Source organism: Gopherus flavomarginatus, chromosome 3 (genome assembly GCF_025201925.1).
Source record: "Gopherus flavomarginatus isolate rGopFla2 chromosome 3, rGopFla2.mat.asm, whole genome shotgun sequence".
Taxonomy (NCBI): domain Eukaryota; kingdom Metazoa; phylum Chordata; order Testudines; family Testudinidae; genus Gopherus; species Gopherus flavomarginatus.
The window spans coordinates 96,109,883-96,129,864 of record NC_066619.1 but is presented as its reverse complement, the minus strand read 5'-3'; the positions used below and the strand labels follow the sequence as shown (position 1 = coordinate 96,129,864).

General features: G+C 43.5%; 1 protein-coding gene across 1 annotated transcript in view; it reads right to left on the bottom strand.

Annotated features, from left to right (window-relative positions):
• PGM5 (phosphoglucomutase 5) overlaps positions 1 to 19,982 on the bottom strand; it is a 129,826-nt gene that overhangs the window by 13,425 nt on the left and 96,419 nt on the right. The window contains exon 10 of the mRNA XM_050944285.1: positions 9,706 to 9,840. Within this exon, the coding sequence (XP_050800242.1) occupies positions 9,706 to 9,840 (135 nt within the window). The remainder of the gene's footprint in view (positions 1 to 9,705; positions 9,841 to 19,982) is intronic.

The window sequence follows — 19,982 nt, the reverse complement described above, 5'->3', positions numbered from 1 at the left end:
AGTATGTCCCTGGAAAATCCATTTATATTTGTGATCCATGTTGTTCTATATTTGTACAGCATCTGTCACAATGTGTTCCAGGTCCACAACTGTATCTCCTAGGTACAACTTCAATACACATAATAAATAACAATGTACTGTGAATAAAAACTGGCAGATATTTGAAGCAATCCAACCCTTTTGCTGCACTGTTTCCTGTACATGCTCTGTACACTACCAGCATGACACTGGTGTTTGAAATAACATTTTCTTAACTGTGACAACAAATCAAAGAGAGTCTGCATATGGACTGTAATTTTTTCCCTTTTAGATTTAAAAACCTTATCCAACTTCCATGATTGTACCCAGGTAGCTATGTAAAGGACAGGTAAATATTAGCCTTCTGTCATGATTTATTAATAGGCAATAAATATGAGGTGAGTCAGAAACTAAAGCTACTTGTGAATATACGGGTCACCAAACCTTATTTTGAATACGTTACACCCACTCAATTGATCTGTTATCCTTTTCACCTCGGTTAAATTTAGCATAACCAATTGCTTGGTAAACATAAGAAAAAGAATATGCCAATACATAAAAGTCCAAGGTTCTAGATAAAAGCAAGTATTCACTGCTTATGGCTATTGAATGATAAGGAATAATTTGGCAGAGGTTGCTTCTTGACTGGCTAATAAGAGCCAAAGAATTGGTCTCCAAGGCCCAGATCCTCAAAGGTATTTAGGCACCTAACTCCCTTTTGACAGAAGTTAGGAGCCTAAATATCTTTGAAGGTCTGGGCCTTTGCCTTTAACATCTTCTTCCTAGTTAGCCAGAAGAGAAAGATAATATCTTTTACTGGACTAACTTCTGTTGGAGAGCGAAAAAGACAAGCTTTAGATCTCTTCTTCAGGTCTTCTTTAGTGCTGTGAATTAAAAATGCTTAACAGAAAGTAAATTTTCTCTAATTTATTTTAGTCACTCACTGAGGATTGTTTTTTTTAATTAGTGCCTCTGATTCTAAATCTTATTCACCATTGCAAAGATTACTTTCTGGCTAGTTAGTAGAAGAGAGTGAATGGTCATGGAAGATAGGGTCCCCTCCTTAGCTCCTCCTAGTAAGCCAAGAAGCAATCTTGGCCAATTTATCTTAGGGACTGCATGCTCACTTTTATCTAGAACTTTGGACTTTTAGGTATCAGCATGTTTCATTATTCTTGTTTTATCCCTTGGACTTTTATGTGTATTGGCATGTTTCATTTTTCCTGTTTATCAAACATTTGGTTATGATAAATTTAACCTTGGTGAAAAGTATAACAGACTGAGTGGGCACACTGTACTAAAAATAAGATTTTAATGACCCTTAAATTCATTGATAGCTCTGCTTATCAGTTGCACCATTTTTATGGCCTATTTATTAACTGGAGCAAAAGAGACTTTTATTAACCGTTCTTTTGCCTAGCTACAAGGGTACAATCATTGAAGCTGTAACCTTTGAAAAGGAAGCTATAAATGTGAAAGGCTAAAAGGCTGGAAAGGCAACAGATCTTCCTGATGGAAAATAGCTGGCATATTAGGGGCATGGCCAGAGCCCTCCAGTTCTCTAGCTAGTTCGAGCTGAAGAAATGGCTCCTTGGGACTATATCCAGTTTGAATAATTTAGAGCAGCCCCAAGACTGGTTTAAACAATGCCAGGGTTGTGTGGAACAAGACGCCAAAGCAGTGAGCCATCAGGTCCTTTGCAGTTCACTCCTGCTAGCTGCACCTAGATAATACTGAGCACAGCTAAGAATTTTCTTCCAAATGTACCATTGCCAAAGTTTCATGCTGTTGAAGTGGAAGAGCAGAACACTGATGACTTCTGATGATCTTGCAAGTGAAAGACTCTAGATGTCATTGTTATAGTCAAACACAGCTATGCTGATATTATAAGCCCAAAACTTTCCGGGAGCTCTTCAACATCAGCTTAATTCAGGAGCAGTATCTGTATGTCTTCAACATTCCAAAGAGTGGCAAAGATCAACTGATAATTATGTCACAAAAACATCTGAAAGGAAAAGACTGGAACCTGATATGACAGTTGCAATCTTCTTTTATGCTGACATCGTCATTTTCAATGTAGCACAAAATCAGAAATGTAAAGAAGTGATTGAAGCACTTCACCATGGATATATTATTCCAGACAGATTTAAACTCACAGCTCTTCTACTACATGCTATATATACAGAATCAGAAGAAACATTGGGGAAAAAACTAAAGAATCAAAAGACCACAAACTGGTTGTTCAGACATCAGAAATAACCTAGTAACAGCTAAAAGCATTTCTACATATTGCTACTGATTCTACATCTGGAAAGAAAATTGCAGAATACCATATTGTGTCCAAGTTGCTGAAATGCTATCTGAGAATCCAGAGAAATGTAGGACAGTTAGATATGGTCCTTTGTCATCTGCTCTGATGACAAAAATGAAATGGAAAGTATGAGGGCTTGCCAGGTGCAATCAAACTACATTTCTGACTTAGAGTTGCTCTGTTCCTTGTTGAGGCAATAACACCACCTAATGGTTTTAAAGCACACTGTAGAAGTTAAAAACTCCTGCAAATATCAGCCTTCTGGTTGGTGGATTTTAAAAGGATCCCAACTAGAGCTTGTAGTGGGGGGGAGGTAAAGTTTAAAAGTTCAAAAATATTCTTCCAGCTCAATTCTCAATAACATAGTGCAACTCTCCAGATGATTGTCTCTCTGTAAGGATGCTGAAGTTAGCACTGAACACAGGGAGGTCTTTGATCAAATCACAATACCCATTATACATAACAAGGGTGTCTATAAAGGGGCACTCAATTTAAAAAACCAGCTGAAAAGATTTCAGAACTGACAGATTATTCACTGAGGACAACATTATCTATGATTCAGGGAAAATCAGGATTGATCTATTACCAAAGAACTAGTTTTTGTCCTTATTTGGTTCTAACAGATTATAAAATTGACAATTCAGAGACGCTATGGAACCATTCCATTACTTAGCCAACATGACTGGTCCCAAATACAAAGGTCATAGGTGGAGCCCAGAATGGGGAGAAGAGGCTGAAATATGACTGAAGGAACATAATCTTAAATCCTTTACATAGAAACCTGGCTATCTGAAATCCATGTTTGCAAAGGAGATTGTGTCACAGTTCCTTGAATCAAAATAGTGAAAAACTGTGGAAGTAAAAATCATAGAAAAGAGAACAATTGAATTAAGAATGTTGTCAATTTTTAATATTAATAATTGGAGATATACTTATCTCCTAGAACTGGAAGGTCATTGAGTTCAGCCCGCTGCCTTCACTAGCAGGACCAAGTACTGATTTTTGCCTCAGATCCCTAAACACCCCCCTCAAGGATTGAACTCACAACCCTGAGTTTAGCAGGCCAATGCTCAAACCACTGAGCTATCCCTTCCCCTTCATTTTAAATGAATTTTACTCATTCCCTGCATCAATCAAATGCATGAATATGCATTTAGCATGTTTAGTCTGATCTGTTTGAAGCTTTGTAACATGCCAAGAAAATAAGTTGGCTGAAGTATATCTGTATTGAGGTTTACACTAGTTAGCAGAATGCAGACTCAAGTTATTGTGTTCTTGTCTTAGTTGACAGCTTGCAATTCTGTGCATCGGCTTTTCTGTGTTTTTTTTCAAGAATAAGCATGCTTGCAGAGTGAATCACATAGCTTGTTTTGTGTTTCATTTTAACAAATCTTCTGGAGCTTTTTAGTGAGTCCCCACACCCCTTGAAAATATCAATTGATTTTTGTGATCTATCAGCCTAATCGCAACCACTCTAACCCTAGGTGTACAATTTTTCAGAAGTCTTGGTATAAAACTGTTACGTTTCCTAGACAATATGTTCTACTTCGGGAAAGAAACACTTGGCATTTGTCGCTGCCATATTAAGCTGGTCTATATCAGATGTTTGCTCATGACAGAGGCCAAGATTTTCAAAAGCAGGAGCCTAAAGTTACGCTTCTATTTTTGAAAATCTTGACTATCATGTATGTGTTCTGATCTAACGGGATGATTAAGTGGTGTAGAGGGTTTTGTGCAGGCCACCTGCACTGGGGTGGATTTCATCGTGAGTGAGATTCAGGAATTATTGTTTCCTGTAGAAGTATAACAGATTACACTGAATCCTGAACAAGTAATTTTGCTTAATCTTAAGGGAATCATTATTCCACATCTTTTTGATAGAAATGAAACCCTTCACACTGTCTTGGTGAATCTTGGTAATACGTATCTAGCAATGTGCTATAAAGAATATATGTGGCTTCTGGAACTGATAATAAGCATATTTTATCTTGGTTTGAATGCTGCTTATCGAAAGAAAAGTGCACTATCTGGGATGAGAATGTAAAAGGAGAAGAGCAGCAAAACAGTGAAATTTTAGAAGATTTAGAGGATTAGCTTGGTTTGAATGGGAACATAAAAGTTTCGATGCTTATATGAACCTTATCCAAACTAGCTGAACATCATGGATCTGTGAAACTTAGCTGAAAAAAAAACAAACTTGAGTATAGTCCTCTCACAAGATTGCAATACTTCCCCCAAGCCTCTTCCCCCGAGCAACACGGCCGGGGCAAGGGAAGCAGACTGGGCTGCTCCCGGCCCCCTGCTAATCTCCTGGGCCACTCTGGGACTGCGGGGCCCCCAAAAGTGCCCTCCCACAGCTCCTGCCTCCCAGGCCCTCGGGGGGGAGCCCTGACCACCCCCAAGACCCTCTGCCCCTTATCAAACATTGTTAAACATTAAACATTCACCTTAGAACATTTTTTTTAAAAGGACACAAACTTAAATCCGGCTCAGTGTCTCTCTCCCTTCTCCTTTTACTTGCCTTAAAAAAGTTAATATTGAACAATTGTTACAGAAGCTATTCCATTATAAGAAGCACTTTCCCCTTTTGTAATTAAGAGGGTCAGAAAGTTTAATTCAGCACTGAAGACTGGCAGAACACTCCTTATTGTTTTCTAGTGTACTTTATAAAGCATTAGAGAATAAATCATTTTGGTGGGGAGGATGGAATCATTCTTTTTGTCAGCATGTGTTAGACAGGAAATATGGTCGGACACTTGTGCTTGTTTCATAGACTGCAAAGTTGCTAAATGTACATTGCAGACCTCTCAGATGTGTCCGGAGTGGAAATCAACACTTAGCTCTGTCCCCTCCACTGACATATTTTCACTTGATTTAGGCTCTGCCTACAAAGGGCAACCAACATTGTTTAATACCTATGCGTAAACACAGTTTAATTACAATTGTTACCAATCTATGCTATAACCAAGTTTGGCTGGGCAGTGTGGAAGGGGTCAAAATGGTGTTTTACCCTAGGTCTTTCCCCCAGTTAAAACACATTAATTAACCCATATACACTGGCTGACTAAATCATGTCATAACCTGAGATGGCCACAAGCATACAGTGATGTATTTTCAGAAATAAAATTTACAAAAAACTCTGTGGAGAGATAAAACTGTTTATTCATTATTTTAAAACAAATGTTTTGCAGAAATGAAATGGCATTAAAAGAAGCTTTCATTTTATTGTTTAAACTGGAAACTTTTCTATATTAAAAACATGATGCACTTGTGTTTTTTTTCTTGGGACTTTTGATCATGTGTATTCCCTGTTATGATTATGGAGGCATAGTAGCCATACTATAGTTAACACTAAAGCTACTCCCTCATTATAAATCCAGTTTTCAACCCCTGTTCATTTAACAAAATGAAAGTTCTTCCGACAAATTCACATGCTGCACCTCATCCTACGGTAGTTTTCTTGGACAGTTCAGTAAAAATCAGAGAACTATAAACAAAGTATAATATTGAGGGGGGTTTTTGGTATCAGCTGGACTCCAATGAAACACTCTCAACCTTAATTCTTCTTTAGAAAACCTTTTTGATTATGATTAAGAGATGATTCTCAGACTACTACAAATTTCTCCCTTATAAGGAATCCAGAAGTTGTTTGGAGTCTGTACTTTTCCCAACTGTACTTTTATTGTGAGGAATCACTGTGAAGCATTAGCTAAGTGATCCCCAGACAATCTGCTTGGCAAGGAATTATTTTTTTTTAAATGTTCACTTATAACTCAGATTAGAGCGCTAGCAAAACTTCAGCAGAAGCTCAAAGATACCTGGAGTTCCCTTTAAAAACTAAAACTCATTCCTGCCTCTCTTGCCTTTCCCTGCAGTGCAATAAATAAATAATAATTATTATTATTATTAAATACTGTATTTATGTTGCATTAGCACTTAGAGGCCTCAGCCAGGTTGGTGCCTCATTGTGTTAGACACTGCACAAACATATAGTAAGTGACCGTCCCTACCTCAAAGAGCTTATTATCATGTAAATTTAAGCTTCAAATGATTTATAAATAGGGCTCTGTGTCTGTCACAAAGGTTGCGGAAGTCACAGATTCCATGACTTTCCGTGATCCCTGTGACTTCTGCAGCGGCCAGCATGGCTGACCCCAGGGCCACCCAAATAGATGACCTTGGGGGCCAGCTGCTCAGGTGGCCCCAGAGACAGCCACATCGGCTGCTCCTGGAGTGACTCAGGCAGCCCCGCAGCCAGCCACACCAGCTTCTGCTAGGGCAGCCCCAGGGAGCTGGCCCCAGGGACCGCCCGAGTGGCCACCTGTGCGGCTGGCCCCAGGGACCGCCTGAGCAGCAGTCCCAGGGGTGGCCAGAGCAGCAGCAGGTGGGCGGCCCTGGGGATGGCTGGAGCAGTTTCTGCTTGGTGGCCCCCAGCAGCTGGTGCTGCTGGCCCCTACTCTGCTGCAGCAGCGGTCTCCTGCCCCTCTTTGCCCCCCAAAAGCTGCAGTCCCCCAACTCCCAGAGCAGCACTTCCACCCCTCAATCCCCAGCTAAGATTTCATCAGGGGTATATGGACAAGTCATGAACAGTACAAGTCATGGATAGGTCATGGGCTGTGAATTTTTGTTTATTGCCAGTGACCTGTCCATGACTTTAATTAAAAATACCCATGACTAAACCGTAGCCTTATTTATAAACACAGCAAATGGGATTGCCTAGTGTCCAATTTTGGGGAGGAGGGGGAAAAAGGCAGAAGACCCCTAGTCTGAAATGTATCTGCTGCTGTCACAGGGGAAGTATGCTATCTAATGAGTTATTTTAAGTTTATTAAATAGCTGGTCTGCTACAAGAGAGTTTTAAACCAGTACTTTCTTCCGCATCCCATGAGTAACAGGCAGTGTGAATTCCAGACTAGCTTTTTGATCACCCCTAAAATAAGCCACAGTAATGCTCCTGTTCAACAACTTGATTTATAGCACGACAGCCAGTCTCCTTTATAACCGAATTCACTCAGCAATGCATCTGGGAGTAAAGTGCCACCTTCCTTACACCTCTCAGCAGAGGGCTCCAGGATCCAGTCTGCATGGAGACTGAACAGAGATGGTCTCTTCACACCAAAAGTGAAGCACATTGGGGAGGAATGGGTATAGGGGAGCCCTCTCGATTGCTGCCCAGGCCTCTGTTCTGTGGATAAACAGGACTTCAGTCTCCAATACTGCCAGTCCCTGTTTTCATATGCTTTACATTCATTTAAAAAAAAAGAGAGAGGTCAAGAGGTCAGATACATTGAAGAAGAACAGAAGCTGATCTCTCTCTCTCCTTGAGAACAGATACGGCTTGTACAAAGTCAATCTAACCCCACTCAACCCTACATAAGATTGCAAGGAAGCCTGCCCGGACAAGTAAGGACAAAATATTTCTTAGAAATTTTAGATAAAACCTCAACAATAGCTTCTGGATATTATAGGTGGAGCTGGTAGCACAATCTATCATTAAGGGTGCCTGACGCTTTCCAGTATAAGACCCTGTTTTCAGTTGCTTAGAATTTTGCCAAACTGACATTTTCTGTGCAAGGTGTCTGTCTCAGGCTGATTTATTTTATTTTATTTTATTTTTGTTGGCAAGTTTCAGCTAAAACAGCTGTTTCTGAAAACAAGATTAGGGAACAATACATTGTTTGGTCATGTGAAAAAAATCACAGCTGCTTTGTTGAGAAGCTCTAGAGCCTTTGAAAAATATCAGTAGAGATTTGTTAGAGTTCGGCAGCTAAATTCTTTGCCATGCTAGGCATGCTCCGGCCCATGGCTGCAGGGGCTGAGAGGACTTTCTCTGGAACTGCTGCTCCTTGTAGTCAGGGGCTTCTGTAGTGTTAGGGAAAGGAACTGAGAGTAGGGAAAAGGTCTCTCCTGTGCTCTTCATGCCCCTGGTGCCCAGACAGCATGGAGGAGGAGAAAGCAGCTAGACACAAATGCAGAGGGGAAAGAGGAAGAACAGAGGCAATAGACTGGGTCAAGGGTCCTGGGATAAGAAGACCGGGAATGGCAGCTGGGAGCTGAGAGCACGGAGGCAGAGAAGGCACAAGAAGCCAGGAATGGGTGGAGGAGCTTGGGACTGGCTGGACAAGGAGACTGGGACAAGAAGCTTGCAGAGGAAGAGTGGGATGGTAACTCAGGGGGCAGTGCAGAGACTGGGATTTACTCGAGGAGCCCTAAAAGAGAGACTGGGACTGGTTGAAAAAGGAGATTGGAACTGACATGAATGTCCGGGGGTGGGGGGATGAAACCTAGGACTGGGAAAGAGGAACCGGGGTGGAGGTGGTGGGGGGAGGGGGCAGGCGCTGGGACAAGGAGTTGTTGAGGGAGAGACAGCACTGATAAAGGGTAATTAAAGACAGTATCATAATGCATACGCACAAGGTGCCAAATGAAGGTTGCAAAGGCAGCCCTTAATTCTGAGATTTCCTAACTTGTGAGTGCTTGGACTCTGCAACCGTAATGTTCTTTTAATGTAGATTTTGGTGTGTAATTTTCAAAAGGTTGCTTAATTTAAAAGATTAATAATTCACAGAAGTATCATACTACTACTACTACTACCTTCCCCTTTGCCCTCTCCTTTTGGTTGGCCTGCACTGGTCTAGGGGCATCCGCCTGCCTTGCAGATTGCAGAATGTTCTTTTTAGCCTACATAATCAATCTGTACCACTGTCACTGCTGTCACTCTACTCAGGGCTGGCTCTAGCAATTTCGCCGCCCCAAGTATGGTGGCACGCCGCAGGGGGCGTTCTGCCGCTCGCCGGTCCCGTGGACCTCCCACAGGCGTTTCTGCGGACGGTCAGCTGGTCCCGCGGCTCCGATGGCCTGCCGCAGGCGTTTCTGCAGAGGGTCTGATGGTCCCACGGCTCTGGTGGAGCTGCCGCAGGCGTGTCTGCGGGAGGTCCACCGGAGCCGCGGGAGCAGCAGACCGTCCGCAGCCACGCCTGCGGCAGCTCCACCGGAGCCGCCTGCCACCCTCCCAGCAACCGGTAGAGCGCCCTCTGCGGCGTGCCGCCCCAAGTACGCGCTTGGCGCGCTGTGGCCTGGAGCTGGCCCTGACTCTACTGCTCCTATTGTCACCTCTGGAGCTGTTCTCTTAAAAGTTTAAGAACAAACTTTCCAAATCAAAACCCAACCTTCTTGACACTTCCTGGAACAGCACCAAGCTTATGTATCTGCTTGGACACAATATTCAGTATGCTTTGCTTTAATTGGGAAAACCCCTAACATTTTATTCAACACCTTTGAGAGCACCTGCCGTTGGCCTATACAAGGGCCTTACCACAGCTAGAAATGACACTTGGTTGTTTTTCCAAAGCTTAAAGTGGTCCTCATTGATTTACCTGTGACTCCTTGTCATGTTTGTTGGGATCTTTTTCATAGCTTTCTGCATAGATCCTGAGGGTAGCTCGCACGCTGCTAGAAGCACTAAGTCTGAAGATGAGCCTCGAAGCATCTGAGAAAATAATTCGCAGTCCCTGCAAAAAGAAAGAGGAATATATGGGTGGCAGCAATGACTTTGCAAAATTATTATCCAAAATCAACAGCGAGAGAGGAAGGATTATCTTGGTTCAGATCTTGGCTCCTCCTGTTTACTTCAGGCAATTCACTTAATCACTATGAGCCTCAGTGTCCCATCTGTAAAATGGGAATAATAATACTTCCTTTCTCCCACCCTTCACACTGTCTGTTTAGATTGTAAGCTCTACAGGGTCACGGTTTTCTCACTAACGAATGTACTGAGCTGAGCACAACAGAAGCTCGATGTCTAGGGAAGCGTCCAGTTGCTACAGTAAGAACAGCAGCCGCAGTTGTAATAATAAAATGATACAGTTTAACTGCTGGTTTTCTGCTGCTGCTGCTTTGTTGAAGCTGTGTTTCTCTTATGTGCCTTCATTACACGGATATCCCAATGGAACATCATGAAGCAACACTACAGGTGACTTGTCAGGCAGAAGCAAAGTGCATATGAGAAAGCTAGGGGATCATGGAACCAAAGGAGTCAGCAGAGTACACAACCGATAACGTATTTTCATATCCCTCAGGGAATGTGCATGAAGATGTGGTTATGAGTGTCTCAGGGCATGTTTACAAGGGGACACTCGGGATACTTAAGCCTCTTTAACTAAAGGTGTGAATGTAAAGTGTATTAGTTAAAGCTCATCAAATCTCTGTGTGGATGATCACATTCTGATTCACATGCATCCAACGAAGTGGGTATTCACTCACGAAAGCTCATGCTCCAATACTTCTGTTAGTCTATAAGGTGTCACAGGACTCTTTGTCACTTTTTACAGATCCAGACTAACACGGCTACCCCGATACTGGACACATTCTGATTAGTTTGCTTTAGCTGCAAATGTTATCCCTCTCCGCTTTCTCTGTACAGTCACTTACTTGTACAACACAGATCTAATTCTGATTAAACAGGAATCTCAAATTCAAGGTCAAGGGTGTGATATACACTAAAAATGGCAACATATCTCTCAATTTCATCCTGATAGTTGGGTTTGGTGTGATAAATGGAAAAGATTGGGACTGTCTCATTCCATTAGTTCTCATGGAGATTTAAGTGACTCCCTGGTGCAACAAATCACTCTCGCTTTGAAGTAAAGACAGGAAGGGAATGTGGATGCTAGAGCTTTTACTGTGGAAAACTGTCAGAACACGCACTGAAGGAGTAAAAATTGATGCCTTTATGCAAAAATTACATGAGTGTAACAGAGTGTGCTGAGTCAGTCAGTAGCAAACTCAGCACCTTGTCACTCAAAGCCCCACTAATATAGGTTAATTGAGACCTAACTGGAAGATCAATTAACTAGGTAGAGCTACAGCTGAAGGGCTAATCTGAGGGGGAGGCAACCTCAGCAGCTGGGAGCATTCAAATTGAGAGGAAGGAAGTGCTGAACAGAGAGCTGAGAGCCTGAACGAAGCCAGAGGTAGGCAGGCCTAGGTGCTGCTACTTCTGTTCTCTTCCCCAGAAGCAAGTGGGTGAACTACCTGGGGGACTGTAAATACATGTAAATAGCCCTACCAGCAGTGTCCGGTTGGAACAACACAATAAAAGACACTGGTGGTGAAGGAGACCTGAAGCGGTGTAGTCTGTGATTAAGGCCTGAAAGGACTCGCTAGGGAGAGCGTTTGAAACAGGTACATCTGTATGGTCGGAAAAGAATTGGGGAAAACAAAGCACAAGGCAAATGTGGCATTTTGACAAAGATATTAGAGACAATGGTTGGCAAATAGGAGATCAAGTCATGCCTTTGTCATCTGCTGTTCCAGTCCAGAACTCATGTCACAAGTGGCTAACCTGGCAAAATGCTGTAAATAGTAAAATGCCGGCCAATAATGATAAAGGAGCTCTTGCATCATTTATAAGAAAATATGCTATCGACCATGGTGCATCAATTGCGCAGGACATAATCCTCAAACCCAGTCCATGGCATGCTGTGTGTTCACTGTATCAGGGTTGAAAAGAAAGTTGAGGATAAAAAATCAAAAGAGCAAGGCCAGCAAACCAACTATAACACACTATCTAAAATACCATCTGACCACTCAGAAGACATTGTGATACTGATGGAATTAGGGTCTGAGCGTTTGTCTACACTTACAGCGCTGTGGCTACATCGCTGTAGCACTTAGTGAACACTCTACCTATGCTGACAAGGAGCACTTCTCCTGTTGGCATAGTTACTCCACCTCCCCAAGAGGTGGTAGCTATATCAACAGGAGAAGCCCTTCTGTTGGTATAGCTCCGTGTACACCAGGAATTAGGTCAGTGTAACTGTGTCGCTCAGGCGATTTTCCACACCCCTGAGCAATGCAGTTATACCAACGTAAGTCGGTGGTGTGGACCAAGCCTGAGCCAATTACTATTTTCACATCAAATGGAAATACGGGAACTGTGCAAATTCTCCTTCACAAGCACTCTTCCCTCCAAAAGAAAATGCCTCTCACATCTCTCAATTCTGTGGCAGCCTGTTTTTAAACTATTTCCAGCTACTGCACCTCCGTGTTTTAAGCAATGACCCCTTCTTTCAGCAATACCTGCCAAGACTTTGTGAAGTTAATCATGAAAGTGGCTGTATTTCAAAAGCAAATCTTTAATTTAACTACTTGTGGCATTCAGTTCAGGGCACTGTATTCTAGTAAACAAACCCCTGAGGGTTTAATCACACATCATTCACATGATACTGAACGTTGTATCATTAGATTGCAAGTTCTTGGGGCAGGGACTGTCTTTTTGTTCTGGTTTTGTACAGCAATGAGCACAATGAGGTCTTGGCCCGTGACTATGGTAATACAGATAAAAAGATGACAACAATGACGACAATGACAAAAATTTGACCAATCTACAGTGATTGCAAAGTTGCTGTCTTTGTCATGTAGCTAACTCGATTTTTCATCAGCCCTCTGGGTCTATCACCTCTCTGTTAGCCTCTCCGTTAGTGGGGTTGATTGTTCAGATTAACCCAAGGAAAGGCAAAACCAGGATGTGGATATGAACGAGGCACATTTTTTCCCCTCTGGAATAAACTGGGCCCATGTCAGACTTCAGGCAAGAAAAGTTTCAGATGGTTCCGATTTTTATTTTTGAGTCAGGATGGTTTTCTTTTCCTATACTCACCCAGAAGTGTTTTTATTATTATTCCTGTTGTGCACCATCGTGTGGTACTCACACAGAGACTCCCTCCCTTCTCACGGCCATTTTAACTGGTGTAATTCCATTGAACTATTCCAGATTTACAGCAGCATGAGGAGACTCAGGCTGAAAATCTGGTTGGGGGAAAAAAAATAAACAGATTTCCCCCCATTTTCTTCTGCTCTTTGTGTTGGCTCAAAGAAAGGCAGATGCAGATGTGGCCCCAAAAAGTAACCTTGCAGAGGTAGGAATAAGAGTGCAGGAGACAGTGATGTGCTCCAGCCCTGGCGGAAGCTGTCTGGCCAGCATGGGCTCCCTTAGGCAATATCTACACTACAAAGTTAAGTTGACTTTATGTAAGTCAACACTGAGCCTCCAATTTAAGCAAGTCGATCTCGCGTGTCCACACTACGCTCTTTGTGTCGGCAAAGTGCATCCTTACCAGCAGGGCTTGCATTGAAGCACGGAGGACTGCATTGTGGGTAGCTATCCCACAGTGCACATAGCTGAGTGGAATTTTGGGTTGGGCTTGCAATGCCTTATGGGCCAAAACATTGATGTGGGTGATTATGGGAACATGGTATTAGCCTCCCATGATGCACTTACCTCCCTCCTTCCGTCCCTGAAATCAACAGCAAACATACTAAGCCTTTTTTGCACCTTTTTTGTAAGCCTGGGTTACCTGCGCAGACGCTATAGCACAATAAGCTGTACCCCATTCAGCTGTACACTGTTGTTGTGAGCATTACACCTCATGCCTTATCCTGCAGTATTTACACAGCCAATTCAGGATCCACCACGCGGAACAACGTGATGCCACGCAAGCAGCCCTGCTGGAAGACAGAGCGGAGCAATTTGCAGTTGCTGACAACAGTCACGCATCACCTTGACATGGTTGAGTGCCATTTCTGGGCCCAGGAAACAAGCACTGACTGGTAGGACCGCATTGTTATGCAGCTGTGGGATGATGAGCAGTGGCTGCAGAACTTTCGAATATGTAAGGCCACTTTCCAGGACTGTGTGAAGAGCTTTCCCCTGCCCTGAAGTGTAGCAATACTAAAATGAGAGCTGCTCTAATGGTGGAGAAGCTTGCAACGCCAGACAGCTTCCGGTCAGTGGGGCATCAATTTGGAGTGGATAAATTTACCGTGGGATCTGTTGTGATCCAAGTTTTCAGGGCCATCAACAGACTTCTCCTAGGAAGCGTAGTGACTCTGGGTAACATGCGGGACATAGTGGATGATTTTGCTGCGATGGGGTTCCCTAACAGCGGTGGGGTGATAGATGGCATGCATATCCCTATCTTGCTGTCATAAACAGATAGTTAAGGGTTAATGTCTCTCTTACCTGTAAAGGGTTAACAAACAGGGACCCCAAACACCTGATCAGAGGACCAATCAGGAGACAAGATAGTTTAAAAACTCATGGGAGGGAAGCCTTTGTTTGTGGGTTTGGGGTTTCGCTTTGTTCTCTCTGAGTCCTGGACGGGGCTAGAGGTGTAACCAGGTTTCTGCCAATCTCCCTGCTACAGTCTCTTATCTGTTCAGAATTGTAAGTAGAAAAGGCGGTCATAGTCTTTTAATTTGTTTTCTTTTTCATTTGCATATGTGTACTTGCTGGAAGCAGCTTAAATTGTGTTTCTGCTGGAGAAAGTTTCTTTCTATTGTTTATAAGTTGAAAGACCCTGTAACTTTTTACCATCTAAAGTGCAGAGATAAACCTGTTACTTTTTTCTTTCTTTTTTTAATTAAAAGCTTTGCTTTAAGATCTGTTTGAGTGTTTTCTCCTAGTTAAGGCTCAAAGAAGCTTGAGTCTGTATTGCCTGAGGGAGGGAATGGTAAAGTTCCTCTTTGTGTTAGATTCACGGAGTTGAATCAGGCGATCTCCTAGTGTTCCCAGGGTGGGAAGGAGCTGAGGAGGAAGGAGGCAGGGGGAAGGAAATGGTTTATTCCCCTTTGCTGTGAGACTCAGGGAATTTGAGTCTTGGGACCCCCAGGGAAGGTTTTTGGGGGAGACTAGAGTCGATCAGGCGCTCTACTCTAAGTCCTGATTGGTGGCAGCCTATCAGACCTAAGCTGGTAATTAAGCTTAGGGAATTCATGCTAATACTCATATTTTGGACACTAAGGTCCAGAATTGGGAATTACATTATGACACTTGCCACCACAGCACCTTGCCAAAGAGTACATAAACCAAAAGGGGTACTTCTCAATACTGTTGCAAGCGCGAATGGATCACAGGGGCCATTTCACCAACATCAATATGGGATGGTCGGGAAAGGTGCATGACTTGCACATATTTAGGAACACAGGTCTGTTCAGAAAGCTGCAAGCAAGGACTTTCTTTCCAGACTGCAAAATAACTGTTGGTGATGTTGAAATGCCAATCATGATCCTGGGAGACCCAGCCTACCCCTTGCTCCCATGGCTCATGAAACCATACACCGACAGCCTGGACAGCAGTAAGGACCGGTTGAACCATAGGCTGAGCAAGTGCAGAATGGTGGTGGATTGTGCCTTTGAACGTTTAAAAGGTACTGGGGCTACAGAGGGGTAGTCAAGTGTAGGCAAAGACAGCAGGTCCAAACCATCCTTTGCCAGTGATGAATGGTGTGTACACTGCAGTCTGCCCCAGGGAGTGGGGCCTAAATGGTGACTGGCATTAGTCATATTCTGAGGTGAAGTGGGGATAGTGGGTGGGGGTTCCCTGGGAGGGGGAGACCCTGAATCGTGGGGGTACTGCTAGGGGGCAGCACCCCAGATAACAGGGCACCAGGGTCCAAGGAGCGACACAGGGCCAGAGGACAGGCGGATCACCAGCCTGCAGAGGGCGCTCCGGAGCTGGAATGAGCTAATTTCTGGAAGTCACCAGCAGGAGGCGCCGCAGGGGTGAGTCTGCACACTTACATCTCTCAATACACTTCACTGCAAGCCACAATATAATCACAACTGCTGGCTATTGCAAGAGTTGGTTTTCTGCTCCAGCCATGGTGAGGAAGGCCATGAGGCATGGGCAAGAGATCTTGTGCTGCTGCTTTTCTGAAGACATCCTTGGGATCACAGATTGGAACTTGAGAAAAGCCTCCTTTCCCCTAGCAACCTGGATGGTGCTTGAGGACAGGCACCAGTGTAAAGCCCCCCCAAATAGTTTAATTTTTACAAAAGTGACACTGGGTTGTGGGGGAAAGGAGACAAACAGGAAGCCGCTGCCCCACCCCCTTTTTTTCAGTGCTGCTTGCTGTACACAGAGATCCCTTCCAACCACAACACATCTGGAAAAGCACAGTTGTGTGACCCAGATTTCACCGAATGGAGGAGGATTACTTGTTGAGTTGTTTGCAGCTTAAGGGCTAGCACTGAAAATTTCCCCATTTTCCCTACAAAAAGGAACAGGAGTACTTGTGGCACCTTAGAGATTAACAAATTTATTTGAGCATAAGCTTTCGTGGGCTACAACCCACTTCATCTGATGCATAGAATGGAACATATAGTAAGAAGATAGATATATATACACACACACATATAGAGAACATGAAAAGGTGGAAGTTGCCATACCAACTCTAAGAGGCTAATTAATTAAGATGAGCTATTAGCAGCAGGAGAAAAAAAACTTTTGTAGTGATAATCAAGATGGCCCATTCCAGACAGTTGACAAGAAGGTGTGAGGATACTTAACATGGGGAAATAGATTCAATTTGTGTAATGACACAGCCACTCCCAGTCTCTATTCAAGACCAAGTTAATGGTATCTAGTTTGCAAATTAATTCTTGTTCAGCAGTTTCTTGTTTGAGTCTGTTTTTGAAGCTTTTCTGTTGCAAAATTGCCACCTTTAAGTCTGTTACTGAGTGGCCACACAGATTGAAGTGTTCTCCTGCTGGTTTTTGAATGTTATGATTCCTGATGTCAGATTTGTGTCCATTTATTCTTTTGCATAGAGACTGTCTGGTTTGGCCAATGTACATGGCAGAGGGGCATTGCTGGCACATGATGGCATATGTCATGTTGGTAGATGTGCAGGTGAACGAGCCCTTGATGGCGTGGCTGATGTGATTAGGTCCTATGATGGTGTCACTTGAATAGATATATGGACAGAGTTGACATCGGGCTTTGTTGCAAGGATAGGTTCCTGGGTTAGTGTTTTTGTTGCGTGGTGTGTGGTTGCTGGCAAGTATGTGCTTCAGGTTGGGGGGGAGCTATCTGTAAGCAAGGACTGGTCTGTCTCCCAAGATCTGTGAGAGTGAGGGATCATCTTTCAGGATAGGTTGTAGATCTTTGATGATGCACTGGAGAGATATTAGTTGGGGGTTGAAGGTGACAGCTAGTGGTGTTCTGTTATTTTCTTTGTTGGGCCTGTCCTGTAGTAGGTGATTTCTGGGTACTCTTCTGGCTCTGTCAATCTGTTTTTTCACTTCAGCAGGTGGGTATTGTAGTTTTAAGAATGCTTGATAGAGATCTTGTAGGAGTTTGTCTCTGTCCGAGGGATTGGAGAAAATCTACCTACATGCCTCCAGCTTCCATCCAGGACACACCACACGATCCATTGTCTACAGAGAAGATCTGAGATACAACCGCATTTGCTCCAATCCTTCAGACAGAGACAAACACCAACTCACCAAAAGGTGCCTTCCCCAGCATCACGCTCTGCTGCCAACTGGTCCTGTGAAGGGATGGACTCCAGGGTTAAAAACAGTTCTTGGCTGTTGGGGAGAATGGATCCTCCACTTGCCTGCCTCACGTTCTCCTCCTCCTCTTCCTCGTCAACAATGTCCTCCTTGTTGCTCAGGGTCACCTGGGGCTCCTAGGAGGTATTCATGGAACATTTTGGGGTAGTGGTGGGGTTGCCGCCTAGAATCATATGCTGCTCCTCATAAAAGCAACATGTCTGTGGGGCAGAACCAGAGTGACTGTTCGCTTCCCTTGTCTTCTGGTATGCTTGCCAAAGCTTCTTTATTTTCACATGGATTGCTGTGTGTCCCTGGTGCAGCCCTTTTCCCCCACGCCCTGCGCAGTCTTGGCACAGATGGAGCTTTGCCTGCACAGACTCTTTTCTCCAGATAGCAATAAGATCTACCACCTCCTGTGTACTCCATGCTGGAGAATGTTTGCGGCCTTGTGTCTCCATGATCAGGTGTGCTGATGAGCTCTCTACGCTGATCAAACAGGAAATTAAAATTCAAAAGTTCTTGGGGCTTTAACAGGGGAGTGGCTGTTTCCTGTGTACCTGGCTGAAGTGCAGTGGAGCTGAAAGTGCTCTCCAGAGCGGTCACAGCTGAGCACTGTGGGACACCTCCTGGAGCGAATTCATTCGAACTGTACAACGCAGTGTCTACACTATCACCATGTCAACCTGTGGATGTTGAATCAAGTGCTACACCTCTCGGGGAGGTGGAGTACAGGAGTTGACTTTATAGGCCACTTAGGTCGGCAGAAGGGACTTGGTAGTTTAGACACATACATTATTAGATCCACTTAACGCAGCTTTATGTCGACCTAAGTCTGGAGTGTGGACCAGGCCTTAGTCAGAACTTGCAGACCAGACCATTCAGAGGAGGTGGAGGAAAGAGAAAATACAGGAATTAAAGGCCCTGAAAACAGTACTGTTTACTCGGGGAAAGGGATGGTTAGCTACCCTTTCTGCCAAGTCACTGTATTTTCTTTCCCTCCCCTAATCCTGCTGCTCTCCATGTCATTGTGTGCAGGGCAAGCTCCTTTTTTCATGTGCCCGAGGGGAAGTAAGTCATTCAGAATTCAGAGAAGAGAAAAGGCATTTGACTCTTCCTCTTCCACCAAGACTTGCTTGAGAAGCCAGTGATATTAACAAAGCAGAGCTCCAACAAGCTTAAATATTAATGGAACTTTTTTGTTTGTTCAGGTATGTGCTGAAACATTTCTAGCACCATATAAAGAATTGTTTGGTTGATACTAGTCATTAACTCTAGAAAATATGTAATAGGAATAAATCTCACATCAGCAAAGAACTGGATTAGACGGCCTAATAGGTATTTCCCATCTCTAACTTCTGTGATTCTACTAATAATCCTTTTAGTTACTAGTACAAACATTGATGTCCAGTTTTTCAAATTTCTGGGCAATGTTTATTCTCCTAGTATTTTCAGTATGCACAACCTATGTGACAGAACATCACAAAGAGGTAATGTTAAGGAAAAAGGTTTAAAATGGGCTTTTGCAATAGCATGAGAACTTCAGGCAAACAGAGGAGAGAGTAGCATATTAGTCATTTGGTTTCTCTTTCCAGAATTTGCTTAGCTAAGACAATTGTAGAGTTCTTGTTGAGTAACCCTGGCCCCAATAAAGTCAACGGGAGTTTTGACCAGGATTTCACTCCAGGTGTCCATAAAAATTATTTATATCCCATTTGTGTGAGCTGCTGAATGCTTTCTGGTGGGTGCTGATTGCCTTCAATTCTATTACCATGAGGAGGAGGAAGAAAGATTAAAGGGATCCTTGCGTAACTGGACCTGTGTTTTGGAAGAATGTCAGATACAGAATGGGGTAGCTCAAGGTGTGTAACATTATTGTCACTTAAACTTTCCAGGTTCCAAAACCCCAAAAGTACTGTTACATATATTTGCAGAAAGTGAATAAACTGGGCCATGAGCAACATCCAAGGTAACGTATAGGTTTAATTCCAAGGAATGTTTGCAAATTCCATTTTACAGTATTCAACCAACTCTGCTGACCGCCAGCACGACAAGGCTAGTATGACTGCTTAAATACTCTCCCCGCACACTGTATCATGTGTAGCAGTATCAGCACTGAGGAGTGACTGTTTCATTTGACACAGGAGGCTCTGAAAATGCATTTACTCATTAAATCATGGTCTCTGGAAGAAACAGTACTTATGCTTTCCATAACACTCTCTCAGAATCTGATACATACTGCTCCCCCAACTACAGAGCCTCCTGGTAATGTAATACTACCAGCATTTCTGGTGCTTGGAATTCTCTCTCACGCTCA